The sequence below is a fragment of the Tiliqua scincoides genome, chromosome 2 (assembly GCF_035046505.1).
Source record: "Tiliqua scincoides isolate rTilSci1 chromosome 2, rTilSci1.hap2, whole genome shotgun sequence".
Lineage (NCBI taxonomy): Eukaryota > Metazoa > Chordata > Lepidosauria > Squamata > Scincidae > Tiliqua > Tiliqua scincoides.
Window position 1 is genome coordinate 107,044,021 of NC_089822.1, and position 21,573 is coordinate 107,065,593.

Here is a 21,573-nt window from a genome sequence, read left to right on the forward strand (position 1 = left end):
CTGGAGATGATGTGGACACTACTGATGCCACATGGGTTGGTAGACTTGGGCTCCAAAGACTTTTCCAGCTGTCCCAACCCTCTCCCCACTCTGTTTTGTCCCACCCTGCCCCTATTCTGCTTTCCCATCACCACCCTCCCTGCTCTGTTTCACCCTTTGCAAAGGGTGTTCACACTGTTTCACTCTTTGCAAAGGGCCCCCCCCCCAAGAAACTTTGTACTCTCTGATAAAATTCCTCTCAGAGGCCCTGGGATTTCTCAGAGCACCTCTCAGATGCTATTGGATTTTTTTAAAGTTAAGCTGAAAATCCTATATACAGACTTTCCTGGGAGTAAGCCCTATTGAACAGAATGGAACTTACTTCTGCATAAGCATGATTAGGGTTGTGCTCTTGGATTTTTTAAAGTTAAGTGAATTCTATCCACACTTTCCTGGGAGTAAGCCCCATTGAACAGAATGGAAGTGACTTTTGAGTAAGAATGCATGGGATTGTGCTGTTGGATCTTTTAAAGCTAATCCGACATTCATGAACAGTTCTCCAAGGACACGAGGATCAGGAAATACAATGTCCCCACAAGGACATCCGTCTCTCCAGTTTTTTATCCCCAACCTCTGTGAGTGTGTTGCCCTTTGCCTTGGTTGTAACAGGGTCACAAGCTTCGTTTTATGCTGTCTGACATAAGAACATAAGAAGAGCCCCGCTGGTTCGGCCCAAAGGCCCATCTGGCCCAGCTTCCTGTATCTCATGGAGACCCACCAGATGTGGGGGGGGGCACACAAGACAACCAGAGACCTGCATCCTGGTGCCCTCCCTGCACCTGGTTTTCTGAGGAAGCCAACTTGTAATGGAGGCTTTTAACCCGTAATGGTCTTTTCCTCCAGGAATGTGTCCAATCCCCTCCTAAAGGCCTCCAGGCCAGACACCATCAGCGCATCCTGTGGCAGGGAGTTCCACTGACCAACCACACGCTGGGCAAAGGAATTTTCTCCCTCCTCTGTCCTGACCCTCGCACCCCAGTGAAGACAGCGGCCTGTGGCTGAGCTTTGCCTTGGGACCCATGCCAGAAGGCGAACGAAGCCCCTGAACACACCGCCTCTCCCTGACCAGCCTGCAAATGGGCTCCAACGAGACCGGAGTCCCACGAAGCGCCAACTGCGCCGTGCCAGGCTGGTGTGCAGAGGCGCTTCGCCCCACCAGTGGGGCCCGCTCCTCGTGCCTCCTTTCTAGGGGCAGCAGTTGTGACTGTGAGCTCGCAGGAGACAAAAAATGGGGACGGGAAGTCCCGTCTTAAGGCCATGACATTATCACTCTAGGGTCCGCTCTATGCGCTCCACCGCAGAGATGTGACGTATTTCCGGTTAGTGCCGGAAGTTTAGGCTTTCCAAACTCGTGCGCGGCGCTTGGTGGTCATCGTAGTGAGGGAGTCGCCGCAGGGTAGGCTGCAGCGGCTACGATGGCGGCGGCGGGAGGTTTCAGGTCGGTGTCTTAGGGGACCCTCTCCCACCTCTTGGAGGTTCTCTCCGTCCGCGGTCAGCTCTGGGAGCTGCACCCTTTCTGTCCCCTGGTCGGACACGTGTGTCTCATTCAGGCGTACAAGCAGCACACGCGTGTTCTGCCCCAGGTTTACCAGTCTTGAAGAAGGGGCTCTAGAAAGAAAGTGTGTGTGTAAGAAAATTTGTGTGTATATATATATGTATGTGTGTAAGAACATAAGAACACGCATGTGTATATCTAAGAACATATATGTGTGTATATGTTTGTGTGTGCATGTTAGAACACGTGTGTGTGTAAGTAAGAACTTGTGTGTGTAAGAACACGCATGTGTGTAAGAACATATGTGTATATGTTTGTGTGCATATAAGAACGTGTGTGTGTAAGAACATAAGAACACGTATGTGTGTATCTAAGAACATATTTATGTGCGTGTATATGTTTGCGCGTGTGTATAAGAATGTGTATGTGTGTGTATCTAAAAATATATATATGTGTGTGTGTATGTTTGTGTGTGTATGAACATGTGTGTGTGTTTGTGTAAAGCAATAATAACCAGAGAAAAGACCCTCAAACACTTATCTCCCTATATTGACATATGCTTGCAAACTGCAGGAGCTCAACTCCTTGCAGGGCATTTAACAGCTATCTTGCAAGCTGCCAAAGCTCTTTGCAGGGTAATTATTAGCAGCGACAGCATCTGATTGGGCTTGAAGGCAATTAGTTATCTGATATTTCCTTCACCTTTTGGTGAGCTGCCAAAAAAAGTCAGATTGAGACTCACCATTTGGGAACCACTGGTGTAGCAATGACTTTGGGAGCAAGCAAGGACTCAAGAGTCGAGCTGCTGGATGTAGCACAGGAGCAGAGGCACTCTGAGGGTTGAGGAAAGGAACTGAAGCAGCAAGGAGTCAGAGAGGCAGAAATGAAGAAACAGCAGGCAGGTTTCAAAGATAGAGTAGCAGGAGGGAAGCCTGTTGTACCAACCTCTCTCCAGCCTTTTATTCACCCTCCTCCAACAATACAGAGCAAGCTGATGTTACTTTCGGTTAAAGATAACACTAGCTGGCAACAACACATTCCTAGGTCTGACTGATTCCTGTCTCATCCTGTTGTTTACAGCACTGGGCTCAGACACTCAGCATAGTACCAAGGCCAGCAGAGTTTGCTCTGTGCAGAAGCAGGTATGCCTGCTGTTGCCACATATGCTAAAGCATTTCAAAGCCCAGTGCTTCTGCACTGCTACACACTGGTATACATGAGTAAATGAGATTTAAAAGAATGAATAAGTTTTACTTGGATCTTTTTTGTAATCAGTATGATGTGATCCAGAACAAGAGAGAAATGTGACAGTTGCAAAGAAACAATGCTCTTAAACTGAGAATTAATATATAAAGGCGTAACAATAGAGGAATGAGTTTAACATTAAGAACATAACAGCCCAGCTGGATCAGGCCATAGGTCCATCTAGTCCAGCATCCTGTATCTCACAGCGGCCCACCAAATGCCCCAGGGAGCACACTAGATAACGAGACCTGCATCCTGGTGCCCTCTCTTGCATCTGACATACCCCATTTCTAAAATCAGGAGGTTGCACATACACATATGGTTTGTAACCTGTAATGGATTTTTTCTCCATAAACTTGTCCAATCCCCTTTTAAAGGCATCTAGGCCAGATGCCATCACCACATGATGTGGCAAGGAGTTCCACAGACCAACTACATGCTGAAATAATTAAATAATTATGGTTTGAGGGTGACTGAAATGAGGGTTAGACACCACTCTGGCCATATGGAATGGAGTGTGGTGGACAGAACTGCACATGTTAACTGTCCAACTGTGTGGTTGGGAAAACATGTTAAGTTGCTGTGGGCTGGATTAAATCTTGTGGTGGGCCGAATGTGGCCTCTGGGTTGTAGTTTGATGACCCCTGGCTTAGAACATGTATCGAGTGCCTTCCCCTGGCCTGCCACAAAAGACTTCCATACCGCATATTTAATTTACAGAGTTCTCTGACAGCAAAATGTGGTGATGGCCACTGGCTTAGGTGGCTTTAATAAGGGGTTAGGCAGATTTGTAGGGGACAAGCCTATTAACCATGATAGCTAAATGGAACCTCTGTGTTCAGAGGCAGTGTATCTCTGAATGCTGGTTGTGGGGGACAAACAAAGGAGAAGATTTTTTGTCATAATGGTCCACATGTTTTGCTATACCCAACTGTCTGTACCCTTGTGCAGGTGACTGGTAGAAAGGTATGAATTTTTATGTGAACGATTGTACAGATCAATTTTTATGGATGTGTACACTGTGTGCAAGTTCTACCTTCACTGAATGGAACTGTTCCCAGGTGCACACTAACAGTTAACATAGCTGGATGCTGTTTAATGTGTGAACAGTCCTATAGTCTTTATTTTAAATTTGTTTCAGAACTGTGGAACCTTTGGAGTATTACAGAAGATTCTTAGTAAGTACAATATAGTCTTTTGATTTTTTGTTTAAATATTGCTGATTTTGTGTTTTTTTAATGATCTGTAGGGGCTTTTTCATCTAATTTTGAAAATCAAATGACATTTTGATTTTCCAGTCTCTCTTGGCTGGGGCAGAAAACCTACCCTTTGAAATGAGAGACTGAAATTGTATCTTCCACCATGCATATCTCTTTTTTGATGTCAGCCTAAATGAAACCATGAGGATCATAAGCGGCTGTATAAAATCCAATCCTATTTGTTGGCTCTCCGTTTTGAGCCACTTAGCACCACCAGCCCTACATAGGCAAGAGGCTTTTGTGAAAGAATATGGAAAAATAATCAACAATCCACTTTTACCAGTGCCTGCTGATCTTCCTCATCTATCAATTGGTAGGCTTAAATCCAAGAAGCTGTCTCTGGCGCTCGCACAACATCTGCATAATAATTTCAACATCAACATGCAAAGGAACATTAAATGAGCAGTCTGACTCCCAGAAACAGGTAGATACATAGACTATTCTACACTTAAGGTGCCAGGTTTTGACTTACCTTGCCAGCACTGGAAAACTTTGAACAGGATTCGTACCTTACATGGTATTTGTCAGAATTCAGTGTTTAAATGGGGGTTAGTATCTACCCCACAGTGTGATTGCGAGTTTCCCTGCCAAACCATATACCATATTGTGTCTGGCTGCAGTTTGAGGGTGTATACTGGCCCCTGTTCTGACTTTTTCAGCGAAGGTAACTCTATCCTTGAATGGCTGGACAAACTGTACGTTGATATTTGATCTAGTTTAAATGTTATACAAGTCCATGTATTATATGCCATACGCTAAATAAATAAATAAACTCCTTTTCTACCTCCACCAATGAGATATCCACATCTGACCTTACTCTCTGCACACTTGAAATTCAACACATGATGGTCCAAAATTGCATTATCAGTTCCAAGCATTGGAATAGACCTGGCTGCTCACACCTTTTGTATATTGAATTTTTCTTGTATACACACACAGGGTTTTCCAGAATCACTGTGCTTTGTAGCTCTGCAGACTCACAGCCCAATCCTGAGCTGCCCGGAGCATGGGCCTGCCATGGCGCCAAAAACAGCTGCTGCACTATCCTGCGTGACCCGGGCAGCCACCACCGTCTCCTTGGGAAAAGGGCACTTTCGTCCTCTTCCCCTGAGTAAGGGAAGTAGCCTCATGATGGGGCTACTTGATTCTGTGGCGGCTCTGGAGCTGACGCAGAATCAAAGAGTCCCATGCTAGGCCGCCTGGCTCGACCCAGGCCTGAGTATCCGGTGGAGCTGAGATCTGCCAGTCCCGCCCTGCTCCCTTCCCTCACCACACCTCCTCTGCCCCCCCGCCCCCCATACACCTCTCCACCGACTGGCAGCAGACCGTGGGGCTCATGCTAGGCTAGCTACAGTTCTGGGCCCATGGTAAGGGCTCACAAACGTGCCTTATGGTACCTTTGCAACAGTGCACACTGGCAGTAAGCCGGTGCGTAGAGCTCAGGATCAGGCCCTCAATCTCTCTCCACTGTGCTTAACAATTAATTCTCCAATGTAATTAAAAAGCAGCAGCTTCCCAATTTTTATCACTCTGGAACTAGGACTGATTTGATGTACATCACTGAACTAAATCAGAGCTAATTCCAGAGTGGTAAGTATGGACAAATGGTAAACATGACAGCTGTAGCCGTTTAAAAGTTTTGCATTGATTTCCAAGGTTTTATGTAATGTACCCAACTTTGGGGGGGGGGGCACTTAACCTTAAATTTCTCTGCTTGGTGGTTTAAATATGACAACAAGTTAAATATACTGTAAGTTAAATATACTGTAAGTAATCAACTCTTTGGTTGATTAGCTGAAAATCTGTTTAATGAGAAGCTATGAGATTCCAAGGTTACCCTTGGCAGATTAAATCAGTCATTTAACTTTTGCCCTAATTTTATGTGTACCTGTTTGTTTTGAAAACTAAAGTTTCTTTAGTGACGTTTGCTTCTACTATGAGAATTAAATATGCCCATTTTCAGACCGAGCAAGCTTGCTGCTATCCACTTAAGAACAACTTTGTAATTATCCAAAAGTTGGAGCAACTTAACAGTTTCAAGTTTATTAACAGTGCAATCCTGTGCATGTTGACTTACAAATGTCCCATTCAGTTCAATCAAACATACTCCCGAGTAAGTGAGTGTGTTTAGGATTCTATCCTAAGATAACTGGTCAATCTATTATTTTCCCAACATCACTGAAGTAATAGGGCCTGCAGACATGGGGCCTAGCATCAGTTGTATAGTGTGCTTGAGAGGCCATTAATGCTGATAGTTCCTGAAACCTAGAAAATATTAAGTTTGCTCGCATTAGATTGTTCTTTGAGTTTGGTGTAATTAAGCTCTTCTTTTGCAAGCTGACAAGATCTTTGTACTTTGTAGTATATGCCTGACTTAAAAAATTTTTTTAGAAAGAAAATTGTCGACCTGATGGAAGGGAGCTTGGTGAATTCAGGACAACAACTGTCAACATAGGTAAGTCTTTAGTGTGGAACAGCATTTGCTAATAGTTTTTTGAGTGAAGATGAGAGGATAGTTTGGTCTTCAATATCGATAGTGTTGATTCATAGGAAGCATAATAGGAGGCATGGGTAATAACAGATTGTGGTTGCTCTGATATGCCAAGAAAAAGGTAGAGAGAATGAAACTCTGGTTTAATTTTTCTGGATCTCTCAGTGCTTGCATGAAAGCACTGACCTGATTGTCTAGATCAGGGGTGTCCAAAGTTTTTGGCAGGAGAGCCACATCATCTCTCTGACACTGTGTTGGGGGCCAGGGAAAAAAAGAATTAATTTACATATAAAATTTGAATACATTTACATAAATGAATATATTAAAGATGAACTTTTATGAATGAATGAAGGTCTTGCAATAGCTCAAGGCCTATAAAAGGCCTTGCACAAAGTAAGGCTGGCCTTTCCTTTGCTGCAGCTACTGCATCACAGACGTGAAACAGCAAGCAGTGGAGGAAGCCCTTATCCCACAGCTCACTGAGAGGTCAAACAGTCAACCTCATGCTGAGAGTGGTTGCATCGGGCAAGTGTGGGCTCCCACAAATCTCTAGAGGGCCAGAGGCTCATTGGAGACTAGGGGCTCCCTGAGGGCCGCACTGAGAGGCCTTGAGGGCCGCATGTGGCCACAGGGCCGGGGTTTGGGCACCCCGGTATAGATGACTGAATGTCTATAAGTCAGACATCCTTAACTTGGACACTACCTGTATATTACCCTTGACTGCAAAATAACTTTCCCATTCAAGAGATGGTCAATGCTAACAAATTTTAGTTGTTTTTAAATTTGTCCACTGAAAATGTAAAATAAAAGTTTTTTCCAGTTTATCCATGGTTGCAGTTTAAACATTTAAACTTTAAGGTAAAGCCTGAACCATCTAGCATTTTTTATTCTGTGGGCAGCATTGAGCTTCTCAAACCTGGGTGTCGCAGCATCCCTGCCTGAGAACCTCAGTTCCTGGCCTCTTAAGCAGTGGGGAAAAGGGGAAGGCAGTGACATGATATCCAGGATTACGTCGCTAATGGGGCGAAGCAGGTTTTTTTTACTTACGGGGTGCTGCCGCAAGGTGCAGGAGGTGTGGGGAGCCCTGCTGAGCAGGGGCTCCCCGCACCTCCTCTGCAGGCACCCCCCAAGTCTTAAAATACTGAAAATAAGTTATCAGAAACCACTTCCAGCTTGCAGTTGCGAAACCAGAAGTGGTTTCCAATTGCTTATTTTCAGTTCTAAGGGAGCCCTGTGGAGGGCTCTGCAGGGTTCCCCACACCTCCTGGAGCAGCTCCCTGTAAATAAAGAACTTTCTTTTGCCCCCATTAGTGATGTAATCCTGGGAATTGCATTACTGCTCTCTTGGACCACCCCCCCCCCCCCGGCAAAGTCTTACCTTGGGAGTTTTACCCCTGAGAAGTTTGAGAACCGCTGGTCTGGTCTATAAAGGTATTTTCACAGGTAGAAGGTTTAGATTTTACAAGGCATTTCTCTCTTTCCAGGTTCAATTACTACTGCAGATGGCTCCGCTCTTGTGAAGCTAGGAAACACAACGGTGATCTGTGGCATAAAGGCAGTAGGTTTATAAACACTTTTTTTTAAAGTGACCATAAATTCAGTTTATGTGGTCCTTGTAGAACCAGTTGGACCTCAGAATTCTGTAGTTTCTTCTTGCCTGCTTGGTTGATAGTAGCAAGGTAATGCAGTAACAAATTGATATAGTGCCTCCCAGATGCCTTCTTTCACTGGAGAGTTGAGGTGTTGAAGTGGGAGGGTACAAATATGTTTGACTTGACAAATAAGTTTGTCCATAGGTAGCATGCAACCTGTGCAAATGATTGTAGCATACAGCATTTTTTTTTTACATGCCAGGATAACTGTGAAGAAATTCTTCTTTCTGCTGCTATTGTGTCTGTAGAACTCCATCCAGAGAACTATAGTGGATGGGTGTAGCCTGGTAAACCTGGGGCTGACTCTCACTCCACCCCCAGCAGGCAGAATCCTTTGTATTTGGTTCATATCCAGAACTGGGGGGTTTTAAGTTCAGCTTTTGTTTAAAATGTGTATCCTGGCAAATGTGGCTGTATGGAGACTCCTTTTATCCTGTATTCTTCAGGATGTTTCAGTTAAAATTGCCTACTGAGGCAGGAGTTTTGTATGTAGCATTTGACAGCCAAGGAGAAGCATTTAGGAGCATTGGGTGCTCGCAGTTATTTCTGTTTTCTTCTGATGCTGCATGTCTTTAGCTGCCCTCAGCCTCTTGGGAACAGGTGGAATGACAAATAGAAATTCATCAGGAGAATTTGGAGTTGTCCAAGAATGAGAAGAACTGACAATTTAGCCTCCAATTAAAATGTGGTTTGATGCGGCAAAGAGTAAGGAGCTATACCTCTGTTTAAAAAAAAACACAAAATACCTCTTAATTCCAAATCTCCCATTAAGACAATTTCTGTTTGCGTCTGTTTTGCCAAATTCCCAGTCCAAGCTTCGCCTGGAGAACCTATGCCCACTTTCAGCTAATTGGCTCCCTTTTTTTCTCCAGCAGTGGCCCTAGTTCTGCACTGCTGGACCCCACTACCAGGGTAGCTCACCTGTTCAACCTCCAGAGATCCTCCTTCCTCCTTTCTCCTGCTAGCAGCTTCTCCAGCCACCACCACAACACCTTGGTCCTCAGTAGGTCTTGGGCATAGCAGCCATACACCAGTCTCCATTAGTCTCTGTTCCAGCAGTCCCCATTCCAGCAATCCTCAGAAGTCCATTCGCCCATCTGTCCATTAGTCCAATCTGTCCATTAGCTTGACCAAGGTCAGTCAGCAGGTCCAGTAGTCCATTAGTTCCTCAATCCATTAATCTATCAGTTTAGTTCTCTCTCTCCTTCCTTCCAGCTTTCCTTCTTCTGCTACCTACACCCTTTTTCCTTCCTGCAGGTGCTGCTTTTAACCCTGAAGGCCTTTTTGTCTCCCAAGTGGCTGTAGCTGTGCAGCACACTCACTGCAATCTAAGGCCCTGGTGCTAACCCCATGCTTGCCTGCCAGAGCAGGGGGCCACTGTTGACACCCTATCTCTTTGAGGGATCTTGCGCATTTCCATTACAGGGTCTTTGTTAGATCATTATTAAACATGATTGCATAAATATTACCCTCCTGATGTTTGCATATTAGTGCCAAATTTTCCATTAAAATAATTAATAAATTGCTGTTAAATCCTTGTACCCCAAAAGGGTGTGTTAGGCTTAAGGAAATTTCCAGAGAGATCATTTCTTCCGATTCTTATATTTTTTTACCCCCGCCTCAAAATGTCTCATGCAGGAATTTGCAGCACCTCCGGTTGATTCCAGTAACAAGGGATATATTGGTAAGATTTCTTTGCTCCCTTTTTTTCTCTGATGTTGCTATAGTCATTTTTTCAGTAAAAGTAGTTTTTTGACTGGACAATTCTGTTACATGATTAGGGACTCAATCCTATCCAGTTTTCCAGTGCCAGTGCTGCTGTGCCAAAGGGGCATGCACTGCATCTTGTGGTGGGGCAGCAGTCACAGAGGTCTCCTTAAAGTATGGGAACATTGGTTCCCTTACCATGGGGCTGCATTGTGGCTGCACTAGTACTGGAAAATTGGATAGGATTGGGCCCTAGAATTCTCCTCCCATTTTTTTCCAACATTGTACTTGTTCTGAAACCATGCTTTTGTTTTTATTTTTCAACATTCAGTTTCCCTTCTCATATGACCCTCATTTAAATGTATCATTCATTCATCCATTCCCTTAGCAATAGTTAATTGATTTCACATTAACTGATAGTGAGTTTTTTTTACCACCTCCTTTTTCAGAGTTACTTAAATGTCATTATTACATTTACCTAACATGGGTGCTGGAAGGTTGGGCTGGGCTTCTAAAAGTGAGAATTATGGGCCTGCTAAGGCATTTTGGAGAGTGGGAGAAAGGCAAAGTCTTTTTTTGTTGTTCTAATAAAGTTAAGACTCTGCCCAATCCTAACCCAGAATGGGCAGGCCTGTTATGTATGCTACGTGGGGTTGGGCCTGGCTGCGGCTCAGCCTGGGAAAAGGGCAGTTGATTCCCCTTACCCCAGGTAATGCCACAGCAGTCCCAGTGGGGCTACAGGTGCAACCTATTTATCTATGGATTTTTTATCTGCAGATTTGTCTCAGTTGGGTGGGGGAAAACTGAAAGTCACACACTCCTTTGCCTAAAACATTGCAAAAGGCTCTGCCTCGCCCAGGCAGGGAAATAGCTCTGGAGCCATGGAAGAGGTTCCCCTTGTGAAGGACCAGTAACACTCTTGGAGCCCCTGAGCCAGCAAAGAGGCTGAAGAGAGGGGCGGGGAAAACTCTGTGTAACCAGAACACATGCAGCAAGGTGGAGTGCACACACACACACACACACAGAGGTGCAGGTGCAGGTGCAATAGCAACAGAAGGGATTGCTTTAAAAAACCCAGGGAGTGTTTGCCAAATCCCCCCCCCCCTTTGCAGGCTCTCCTGCTCCAGTCGCAAGCCTTCCCAGCAAGCAAAGCATGAGATTTAGACTACAATCCTCTCCACATTTTCCTGGGAGTAAGCCTCATTGACTGGAATGGGACTTACTTCTGAGTAGAAATGCATAGGACTGGTCTCTTAAAAGTTCAGCATCCTACCTGTGAAAGGGGAAGGGGGGAGATTGATAACAGCTGCCTTAATTTCCTTCCATCCGGAAGTGTCAGACTGCAGCATATTTGCTTAACTCTATGGCAGTGTTTCTCAAACTGTGGGTTGTGACCCACTAGTTGGGTCGCAAGACAATTTCAGGTGGGTCCCCATTCATTTCAATATTTTATTTTTAATGTATTAGACTTGATGCTACCATGATATGTGATTGCATTTGGGGAAATATTATAGACCTGTACATTGAACAGACTACTCTGTATATGCTTTTAATAATGATAGTAAATGGGACTTACTCCTGGGTAAGTGTGGGTAGGATTGCAGCCTAGGATGATTAAAAATTTTCCTGCTTGATGACGGCACTTCCAGATTCTCATTCTGTCCCAGTGCTAAATGTGTGAGAACCACTGCTCTATGGAATTTAGCACAATGTGTTTTTTGTTAATTGCACTGAGTCACAGAATGGAACAAATGTGGATAAATAGGCTCCACCTGTACTTGGATCTGCACTACCTAAAAAGTTGGTGCAGATCTGCCCTGCCCAGGTGTGGAGTTAGGATCCAGCCCAAGAACATAAGACTGAGAGATGGGTGTTGTACTAGATGTCTTCTATTAAATCTTCTAGTTTGATTACTAATTATTTATTTCCCCTCAGTTCCTAATGTGGATCTCCCCCCACTCTGTTCACCAAGGTTTCGACCTGGACCTCCAGGGGAAGAGGCTCAGGCAGCAAGCCAGTTTATTGCAGATGTGATTGAAAAGTAAGTATTATTATGCTTTACATTTTCAATAGAGTTTGTGAGATCAACTGGGTTTCTCTTTTAACCATATGGCTGCTTTAGTTCACAGCTAGTAATGAAAGAAGATCTGTGCATCGTGGATGGGAAGGTAAGGAAAAGTTCAGTTTTCTCAAATAGTCAAACCATTATATACTGCGACTTGATAAGGTTTTCAGTGTTCCAGAATCAACTACAGGTGTGCACCACTTAACAATGGGGATACATTCTCCTATTCCCATTGTTATGTGATTAGGTCATTAAGTGAACATTCATTCCACTCTATTGCCATAAGAACAGCCCCACTGGATCAGGCCATAGGCCCATCTAGTCCAGCTTCCTGTATCTCACAGTGGCCCACCAAATGCCCCAGGAGACACACCAGATAACAAGAGACCTGCCCTCCATTGCATTGGCATTCTGACGTAGCCCATTTCTAAAATCAGGACGTTGCATATACAAATCATGGCTTGTAACCCGTAATGGATTTTTCCTCCAGAAACTTGTCCAATCCCCTTTGAAAGGCATCCTTGCCAGATGCTGTCACCACATCCTGTGGCAAGGAGTTCCATGGACCAACCACACTTTGCGGTTGTGTTGTACCTTTGTTGTGTAAACAGATATCCCTGCCAGACACGAGCAGGCTGCACAGGTTACTGGAGTGCCTCTTCTTTGCATTTAAGAGCCTCTCTTTTGTGTAAACAGACACTCTGCTGCAGGTTCTCTAGGAGACCTGACTGCCTCATTAAAAGTATCTTTGTTGTGCTTTGACAACCATCATATGCAGTCCGTCATCAGGTGAATGGCTGTTAAGCAATGCACGCCTGTAGTTCAGTTTCAGCTCACGTGGAAAAAGTTTACATGTCATTTTGGGTCCAATCCTACCCAACTTTCTAGAGCATGCAGCCTTGCCAATGCGACACATACTGCATCCTGCAGTGGGGGGGGGGCAGTCATGGAGGCCTCCTTCAGGTAAGGAAACGTTTGTACCCTTACCTCAGGGCTACACTGTGGCTGCATCGCATCTGCATCGCTGGTTGAAAGTTGAATAGAATTTGGTCCTTTCTATTTGTCACATAGGTTGTGGCTCTGATAAATGTGATATTTTTATACTACTATTAATGCTGCTAATATTACATAGGAAAGCCTATAGCTATGAAGAAAATGGGCATGGGCTGGAGGTAGAATAGGATACCCTGGAAAAGCAGTGTGTTCCTGGATTATTTGATTGTGCGTAATATAAAATAATGAAAACACTCGAAGCTTAAATTTACAAATATAAATACAATTCACTCCCATGTGTCCACATTCCCCCTATCTAGTCTTTCGGGGCCACCTTCAGCTGGGCTTGGCTGTTGGGTGATAGCCACACGCTGCACTGCCTGTGATCCCGTAGGCCTAAACAGCATAGATTATGCCTGTCTGTCCAGGAACTTATAGTTATTTATGCCATTAATAGTCATGTTTGGAAGCTCTTATGGTAAGGCATGGTTTGTTGATCCACATATGCAGATATTGTAATCAATGGTACAGTTTGTGTGTCAAAGGGTTAGAAAGAAAATGAATATTCATGGTAAGTCTTCTGTTCCTATTTAAGCATAGGCAGGCCTCATTCCTTGTCCTGTGTAAAGAACTTTGTAAACATTTTTGTTGAAAAGCGGTACAGTATGTAAATATTCTGAATAATAATAATAAGGGAAAACAGATTTGGAGAAATGTATGGATTTACACAGTTGTTTCCAAAGCTTCACTTTTGTTGTGGTGCCCTTCATAGCTTTTTCAGTATTTATATCCGCAACATTCTTTCCTTAGCTTGCGTGGGTTCTGTACTGTGACATTATATGCTTAGACTACGATGGGAACCTCCTGGATGCCTGCATGTGTGCATTCGTAGCAGCTTTAAGAAATGGTGAGCTGGATTGCTTTATATTTGCAAGCTACATGAACATCTGGCATGGGATTAGTGAGAAGCCAGGCCCTGGCTGGCTGATGTTTCTGAAGGATAAACTTAAGGGGGCAAATTGGAGGTATGAACAGGGTTACCAGATACAAAGTAGGACAGAGTGCCTATACCTTTAACCAAAGTATAGAAGAGGGAATTTGGGCAGGTGCAGTTTTTTAAACCCTTCCATGTTGAGTTGCATCTGCCCAAATTCCCTTTTCTATACAATCGTGAAATGTATAGGCACTCTGTCCTACATTGTCACCCTGGTTATGAAGGATCCCAGAATTCCCTTCTTGCAAAGCAGAGTCTTGCTGGAGACAGCAGTTGGAGTTCTTTCCCTCCTTTCCCCCTCTCCTCCAATTAGCATAACACGAGAAGAACTGGAGGGTAGGCACTTTTGTGCCTTGCAATGAGAGATCACATCTGTCCTTTGGAATACATACGCCTTCAGTGAGAAAAAATGCTGCAATCAAGTCACCTTTTTTTGTTAACTTTAAAAGAGTGAACAAATTTTTCTCTGCTTGGAGATTTTCCCAGTAACAAAGCTCATGGATGTCCATAGGACTTTTTCACTTCTTCACACTACATCAAAGACAAGGTCACTGCACACTGGTCACTGAGTTGGTTTTTGGCCTTTTACATTTTCCTGAGCTTCTACTTTAACTTTGCTCTTAATGGGTTTGGGGTTTTTTGTGGCCATTAGGTTGTATTTGTAGACTATAACCCTAACTTGACTTAACATGTCAAGTTAGTCATGATTAAGTCCCACTGAAATCAGTGGCACTTAAGTTGGTCACAACTAACTTGTCTCATTAATGATGCTTAGCCTTGACTTTTTTGGGGTATAACCCATTGAGTAAAGTATTTCCAGGTGAATGTAAATGACAGATTATTATGATTTCTTTTATGTATGCTGCCTTGAGCGTACGGAAAGAAGGCATAGATATTTCTATAATAATTTTTTTAAAAACCACCCGGAAGTATGGTCTTGCATACTACTTTCTCCTCATTCTCTTTTTCTCCTTCCCAATGTCTGCATCCCTCTCTTGCTCTGCTTGTTGCTCAGCACAAATCTCTGTTTAGAGGACAACCCTTACCTGCTCAATGTTTGCTCTTGTTTCAGTACAACTGCCTGCAGTTACTATAAATGAAGAAACTGGTTTAGCGGAAGTTAACTTGGAAGAGAAGACTCCTTTGACTATGAGAAAGCAACCTGTGGCTACATCATTTGTATTGTTTGAGTAAGTAGGTCACTGTTTTCAAAGTTATACCTTAAAGCACTGGTTCTCGAACTTTTCCGGCTCGCACCTCTCCTGATCCTTGCAGCCATTGGCCACAGCTCCCCATTACAACACCTCACCTCAGTTACCCGCAAAATGGGGATGAAGGTGTTATAATTACACACTAGAAACAAGGCTGCCAGCACTCTGAGGCTACAATCCTAACCACACTTACCTGAGAGTAAGCCCCATTGAACAAAATAGGACATACTTCTGAGTAGACCTGGTTAGGATTGTGCCCTGAGTTTGTTAGCAGCACACCTGGAAGGTTTTGGAAAGGGAGGGGGCTTGATGAATTTGCTGGGGGAGGGAAAGACTTTGTTTTGTGTGTATCTGCTAAGTGCAAACTGAAACCTAGAGACTGTTTAGCTGGAATCCTACCCTCACTTTCCTGGGAGTAAGTCCCATTGAACACAATAGGACTTACTTCTGAGTAGACCTAGCTAGGATTGTGCCTTTTGTCTTACAATAGCAGCCAACAGAGTACCCCCCCCCCAAAAAAAAAAAAGCAGGAGGAAAAAGGAATGGTTAAAAAGGAATGGAGATTTTAATTTTTAATCAATTTTTGGAGACAAAGCCATCAAGAGTGGTTTTTTTCTCTTTTTTGGAGGGAGGAAGAGAAAGGTGAAGATCCTGGGTTAAGCTGACATAGACCCCACGCCTATGTAGGTCTATTCAGAAGTAAGCCCCATTTGAGTCAATGGGGCTTACTCCCAGGAAAGTGTGGAAAGGATTGCAGCCACACCCAGCAAGATTACAACTCACCCCAAAGTAGATGGGGGCTGCTCACTCACATACACCCAGCATGCAGATGCCACCCCTGTTCCCCCCAGGCAAGACAGAGGAATGCAGGCTGGGGCATTTGGACACTCCCCCAAGAACATGCTGGGCTCCCCAAGTGGAGGACTTACTCTTCCCTCCTGCTTTGAAGCCTGCCAGGAGTGTCCCTTTGCTGATGAGATGCAGCACCTCCGAACTCTTCTCTCCTCCAGCCTTGACCAATCCCAGGATGCCCAGGGCAAGGGGCACACTGGGAATTGTAGTCCTTGGGGCGAGGTTGCACATGGAGAGAGCTCCATGATGAGATGCGGCACCTCTGCCTGCCCAGCCAGCCTTCTTTCCCCAGCATGTTTCACACGCTCTCCCAGCCTCGTGCTGCCCCACCCACCTCGTTCACAGCTGCAGCACATGCAGCAGAGCAGCCCAGCCTCTCTCTAAGATGCCTGGTGATGCCCCTGGAGCCTAGCCACGCCTCCCTAAGGGATGCACAGATTGAATACCTCAGCCTTAAAATACTGTTAGTAAGAAAACAGAGGAGCTACCGAGAAATAATAGTGTGGATAGGGCTCCTGGTGCATCTTTTTCAAACAATTTGGACTGAACAAAGTGAAACAACTACCTATCTTCAATTGTCGGTATGGTGGTGTGACTTTTACTTGTGTGTGGGGGGGGGGGAGAGAGAGGATAGAATAAGCCAATTAAATTTCCTTGTTGGAGGAAAAAAAGTTAGGTTTTATATCTCAATCTGTTTTTATGTCGTCCTTGTACTGTTCTCATGTACTGTATTGTCACTCAGTGAGATATTAGAGTAGCAATCTGAATCATATTTACTAAGGTGTAAACCTCCCTGAAGACAGTGGGGCTTACTTTGGGGTAAACATGTACAGTATAGGATTGTGTTATATCTCAGATTTCTGTAATGAGCATTGTTACTGGACTATCAGTATCTTGACAATGTTATGCTTGTGCCTTTTCACTGAGTCACTCTGCTGTTAAGATTTTTTTGGTCTCTTCAAAAGTTCTTTAGTAATTGTTGACCCGACTACAGAAGAGGAGGATCTGGCAACTGGAGTTCTAACTATTGTAACAGATGAAGAAGGCAACTTATGTTCTGTTTATAAACCAGGTACTTTTTAAAAGGCATGTCTATTGGAGCCTTGTCAATATTTTGATATTGACATTTTCATTAACAATATTTTATACATGAGCTGCAGTTCTGTAAGCAACGCAACACACTATTGGTTCAGTTGTGTGTGTTTAGGTATTTTTGTAGTTTGTGTGCTTGTTTCCATCTCAGATGCTGCCTCTTGGCTGCTGGCCAGGCAATGGTGGAAAGCAATGGCAGCAGAACGTGCAAAATAGTATTGGGGGAATAGAGTGGTCTGCCTTACTGCTGTTCACCGCTGCTTCCTGGTAAGCTTGCCAGGAACCCATAACCCAGTGAGGAACAGGTGGCACCAGCAGGCCATCTTTTCTCCCCCCCCCCCAGTTGATTAACAATGGCTAGATGTCCCAGCCCCAAATGCAGTGATGGGGGATAGGATGTATGCGATTTATAAAATGACACTGGGGGAAGGAGACAGTAACCTGCTACATGGTTTTGCGTGGGTGATTTTCAACCCTTTTCATCTCACAGTACATAGAGAAGGTGCTAAAACGGTGAAGGCGCACCACGCTGCTGGCTGGGAGCTCACACCCCAATTGCTTTACCACGAGCTCCTGCAGCACAGCTGCAGACCATTCACAGTACACCCATGTGCCATGGCACACTGGTTGAAAATTGCAGGTCTATGGTTTGCTAGGCAGTGGTGGGAAGCAGTGGGTTCTTGCTGACTTAGGAGTTAGCCGGGCACTGGTGTGGTTCCTTGCATGCCCTTCCTCCCGTACGTACTCCACCAATGGAGATATCTGGACCATATGGCTCTCTAATACAACGATGCTTATAAAATCCACCAGTAATGCAGAATTGTGATGTTGAAATTGTGATATCAATAGCATATTCATTGCATATGTCCTTGGCAGGAGGAAGCACAGTGACAGGCGCAAAACTTCAAGACTGTATCAGCCGGGCAAGAACAAGACACGCAGAAGTGAAGAAGCTAATGGATAAAGTGATCAAAAGCATAAAACCATCATAAACTCCTTTTTAAAGTGGTTTTGTAAAAAAAATGTATTTACCACAGTGCTTACAAACCCTTATTTCAGACAAATACAACATTTACAAACTTCCATTATTTCAAAAACATCATTCCATCTGGATGTATGTACACTATTGCCTGTGGGGCCAATGAATAAAATGCTATCTGCAAATATTGTAGATAATTCTTTTAAAAAAATCTTCATTAGCAAAAATTCATTATTGAACCTTAAAATTAATTTCATCAGAAAATTTACTACTGATCTGATTTAATTTTTTAAAAAATCCGGTCCTTAAATATATATTTTTTTCAAATGCAAATTTTAGGACTTTAGAAGCACTGAAGAGTTTCTTTTCCTTTAACTTTTTGATCGGATGCCTGAATGATGATGCTGTAGCTGAGCTGGTGGTTCTGCCGCCACTAGTGTGATTTGGTGGTGCCATCATTGTAACTGCTGCCCGAGAAGAAGGTAATAAACTTACTGTGTTCCTTTTTAGGGCTGCATTTTTGCTCAGACAGAATGAAAGACATTAATGGAACACAAGTCGGTGTCGGAAAGTTGGCATCTTTCTACAGCTTGTGGGACAAACAAGCCAGGGAATGGCTGGCATTTGAATAAGTCTAGCACTATTGATGGCAGAAAAACTTGACAATATCTACAGTTCAAAAAGAAAGAGACTTATTGTTTTGTTTTGAACAGATGAAACTTCATACAAACCCAGTGATCAGCTTTAATGAATGGCTCAGGTGCACCTCCCCATCCCACATTTGACCATGTTCAACTCTGAAGATGGACGGTAAACACAAGAAGTCTTCCCAGTCCAGTTAGAAATCACGTGTTGTTCAGGCAGGGCTCTCCAGTTCCTTATGGATCTAATGTAACAATTTAGTCCTGATAAAACCCAGGAAAGGAAGGCACTGTATGGGACAGAGGACAGTCAAGCAGCACCAGTGGCACAGAAACCAGTTGAGGACTTTTGTGTTATCTTCCAGGGTGTTGATTCATGATAGCTGCAGTTCTTCCTCTGTTTATTTCCAATAAGTATGTCCAAACAGGACCCTGATAGGGAGAGGAAAGAAAAAGGGGAGGGAAAGGCAGAGAGAAAACAGGAAGGGAAAAACCTGTGACAGTCTGAATAAAGAACCCACTCTGGATGTTTAAATCTTGCTTGTTACATCTTTCTTACTGTTGAGTGGATACAAAACAGGAGTGTATATGCTCAGTACTACATACGGTATATGGATATGCTTAATCAGGCAAGTATAAGCTTACCCCATACAGTAACTATAGTCAGTGTCAAATCAATCACACTGGAGACCAGTTAATTTAAAGCAGAATTGCTACACATTAATTTGCTTAAACACCCTCCCCCATGGAACTGTGTCATTGCCACTGATGTACAGGTATATGCCACCTAATGACCTTTCAGTCAACAACGGACCGCATATATGATAGTGGCCACCATGGGGTGTTCAGAATGCCAGAAACTCTGAGGTCTTTATCAAATCACTGACCAATGGTCAGTTCCCAAATTGTGAATCAGAGTGCAGAAATTTTTCTGCTGCAATGAATTCTGCGTCATGACCCAGCTGCCACTCTATGCCGTTCTGACAAAGATAAATGTACCTTTGCAGAACGTATCCCCATTGTTTAGCAACACATACTTGTGTATGGAACACCACCCAAAACAGAGTACTCCATTCATGTCTGAGCCTACAGAAATTAGATGAATGGGAAATGGGGCTCTGTGAGATGAGGGATACAATGAATGGTGCTGTTCATGTTGGTTCCTTTACGCAGCTTCAGCATTGTGGGATTCACATGTGGAATTTTTAAACATGCAAAAATCAGAACTGGTATTCCTTAGTATGACATGTTGTAATTTTCATGTCAAGTTGCACCAAATTACGCGTCATAATAATCAGCAGCTGGACCAAGGTGCACAAACAATTAACATACTACAAACACTCCTTGAATGTTACCAAATCAGGAAAACTGGATTGCTTGAATAAATAAGTTCTATGCTCCAGTGCGAGAAACTTTATTTGCAGTTCAAGGGCAACCTTGGATTGGCTGTGGAAGGGGCAGGGAGATGGGACAAGTGATGAATAGGCAAAAAGGGGGAAAGAATGGAGAAGGTGATAATCACTGCCATTTAGCCTTCTTTCAGTGTGCTCAGGGGAAAGGGAGGAGTGAAGCCTGCAGGGAATGATTGATGGATTGTCAGCCCTCTCTGGCATTATTAAATGACTTTTCCTTTAATTTAAAGGGCCCTTTTCATCAGCTTTGAGATAGAAGAATCTGTGGATAATTAGGTTATAGCTGTAATCACTTGTATGACTGTCTCTGCAACAGTAAAAAGCAGTTTTTTTAAACTGTGATTTTAAAGGGGTGCATTTTTCCCTTCTCCAGGGATCAGCACATTCCTTCTCATTTGCAGGGGCCATTCGTGCTGAGTCAAATTCATGTATAAGAAATCCGTGTATAACAAGGCTGGACCTGTATAAGAACATTCTATTGGTCATAAAATCTGAACTGAACATCTAAACTTTCTGAAATTTGGTATGTAGTTAGCAGGTTATGATCACCACTCCTCAAATCTGGTGCAAGATAGCTGAACCTTGAGAACATCATAATATTTGTGACTTTCTAAAGTGACCAATTCCTTTTAGAATTCCTGAAACTGATTTTCCAAAATTGATTTTTTTTTTTTTTTGGAGGTGTTCTTTTGAAGAAAATCTGTTCAGTATTCTTGATTTATTAGCCTGAAAGTCCTATGGCTTTTAAGCGCTGACTGTACTGACATTTATAAAGCAAGGTTGTCCATGACTTTGTGTACCTTGGCTCAACGATCTCCAACACTCTTTCTCTCGATACCGAGCTAAACAAACACATCGGTAAAGCAGCTACCACGTTTTCCAGACTCACAAAGAGAGTCTGGTCCAGCAAGAAGCTGACGGAACATACCAAGATCCAGGTCTACAGAGCTTGTATCCTGAGTACACTTCTGTACTGCAGCGAGTCATGGACTCTTCACTCAGGAGAGGAAACTGAGCGCTTTCCACATGCGCTGCCTCCGACGTATTCTCGACATCACCTGGCAGGACAAAGTTCCAAACAACACAGTCCTGGAACGTGCTGGAATCCCTAGCATGTATGCACTACTGAAACAGAGACGCCTGCGTTGGCTCGGTCATGTCGTGAGAATGGATGATGGCCGGATCCCAAAGGATCTCCTCTATGGAGAACTCATGCAAGGAAAGCGCCCTACAGGTAGACCACAGCTGCGATACAAGGAATCTGCAAGAGGGATCTGAAGGCCTTAGGAGTGGACCTCAACAAGTGGGAAACCCTGGCCTCTGAGCGGCCCGCTTGGAGGCAGGCTGTGCAACATGGCCTTTCCCAGTTTGAAGAGACACTTGGCCAACAGTCTGAGGCTAAGAGGCAAAGAAGGAAGGCCCATAGCCAGGGAGATAGACCAGGGG

General features: G+C 43.9%; 1 protein-coding gene across 2 annotated transcripts; it reads left to right on the forward strand.

The window, feature by feature from the left end:
- Positions 1–1,389: 1,389 nt before the first annotated feature.
- EXOSC8 (exosome component 8) lies at positions 1,390–20,117 on the forward strand. 2 transcript variants are annotated; one of them, XR_010793926.1, is made up of 12 exons: positions 1,390–1,477; positions 3,921–3,957; positions 6,430–6,493; positions 8,014–8,087; positions 9,820–9,865; positions 11,824–11,929; positions 12,011–12,056; positions 13,757–13,853; positions 15,013–15,130; positions 16,969–17,075; positions 17,247–17,362; positions 17,972–18,053. XR_010793926.1 is itself a non-coding variant. In XM_066618020.1 (11 exons), the coding sequence occupies exons 1-11, from the start codon at positions 1,455–1,457 to the stop codon at positions 18,085–18,087; spliced, it is 834 nt and encodes a 277-aa protein (XP_066474117.1). In that variant the 5' UTR covers positions 1,390–1,454; the 3' UTR covers positions 18,088–20,117. The 2 variants fall into 2 exon arrangements, 1 of the variants encoding a protein (XP_066474117.1); XM_066618020.1 differs by lacking the exon at positions 17,247–17,362 and having other exon boundaries at positions 17,972–20,117.
- Positions 20,118–21,573: the final 1,456 nt, after the last annotated feature.

What these genes read in the sequence shown, in the direction of transcription:
- EXOSC8 (XM_066618020.1), top strand. Translation starts at nt 1,455, where the DNA reads ATGGCGGCGGCGGGAGGTTTCAG. An exon ending in GACAACAACTGTCAACATAG is followed by an intron (nt 6,494 to 8,013) that starts GTAAGTCTTTAG and finishes CTCTCTTTCCAG; the next exon opens with GTTCAATTACTACTGCAGAT. An exon ending in ATTGCAGATGTGATTGAAAA is followed by an intron (nt 11,930 to 12,010) that starts GTAAGTATTATT and finishes TGGCTGCTTTAG; the next exon opens with TTCACAGCTAGTAATGAAAG.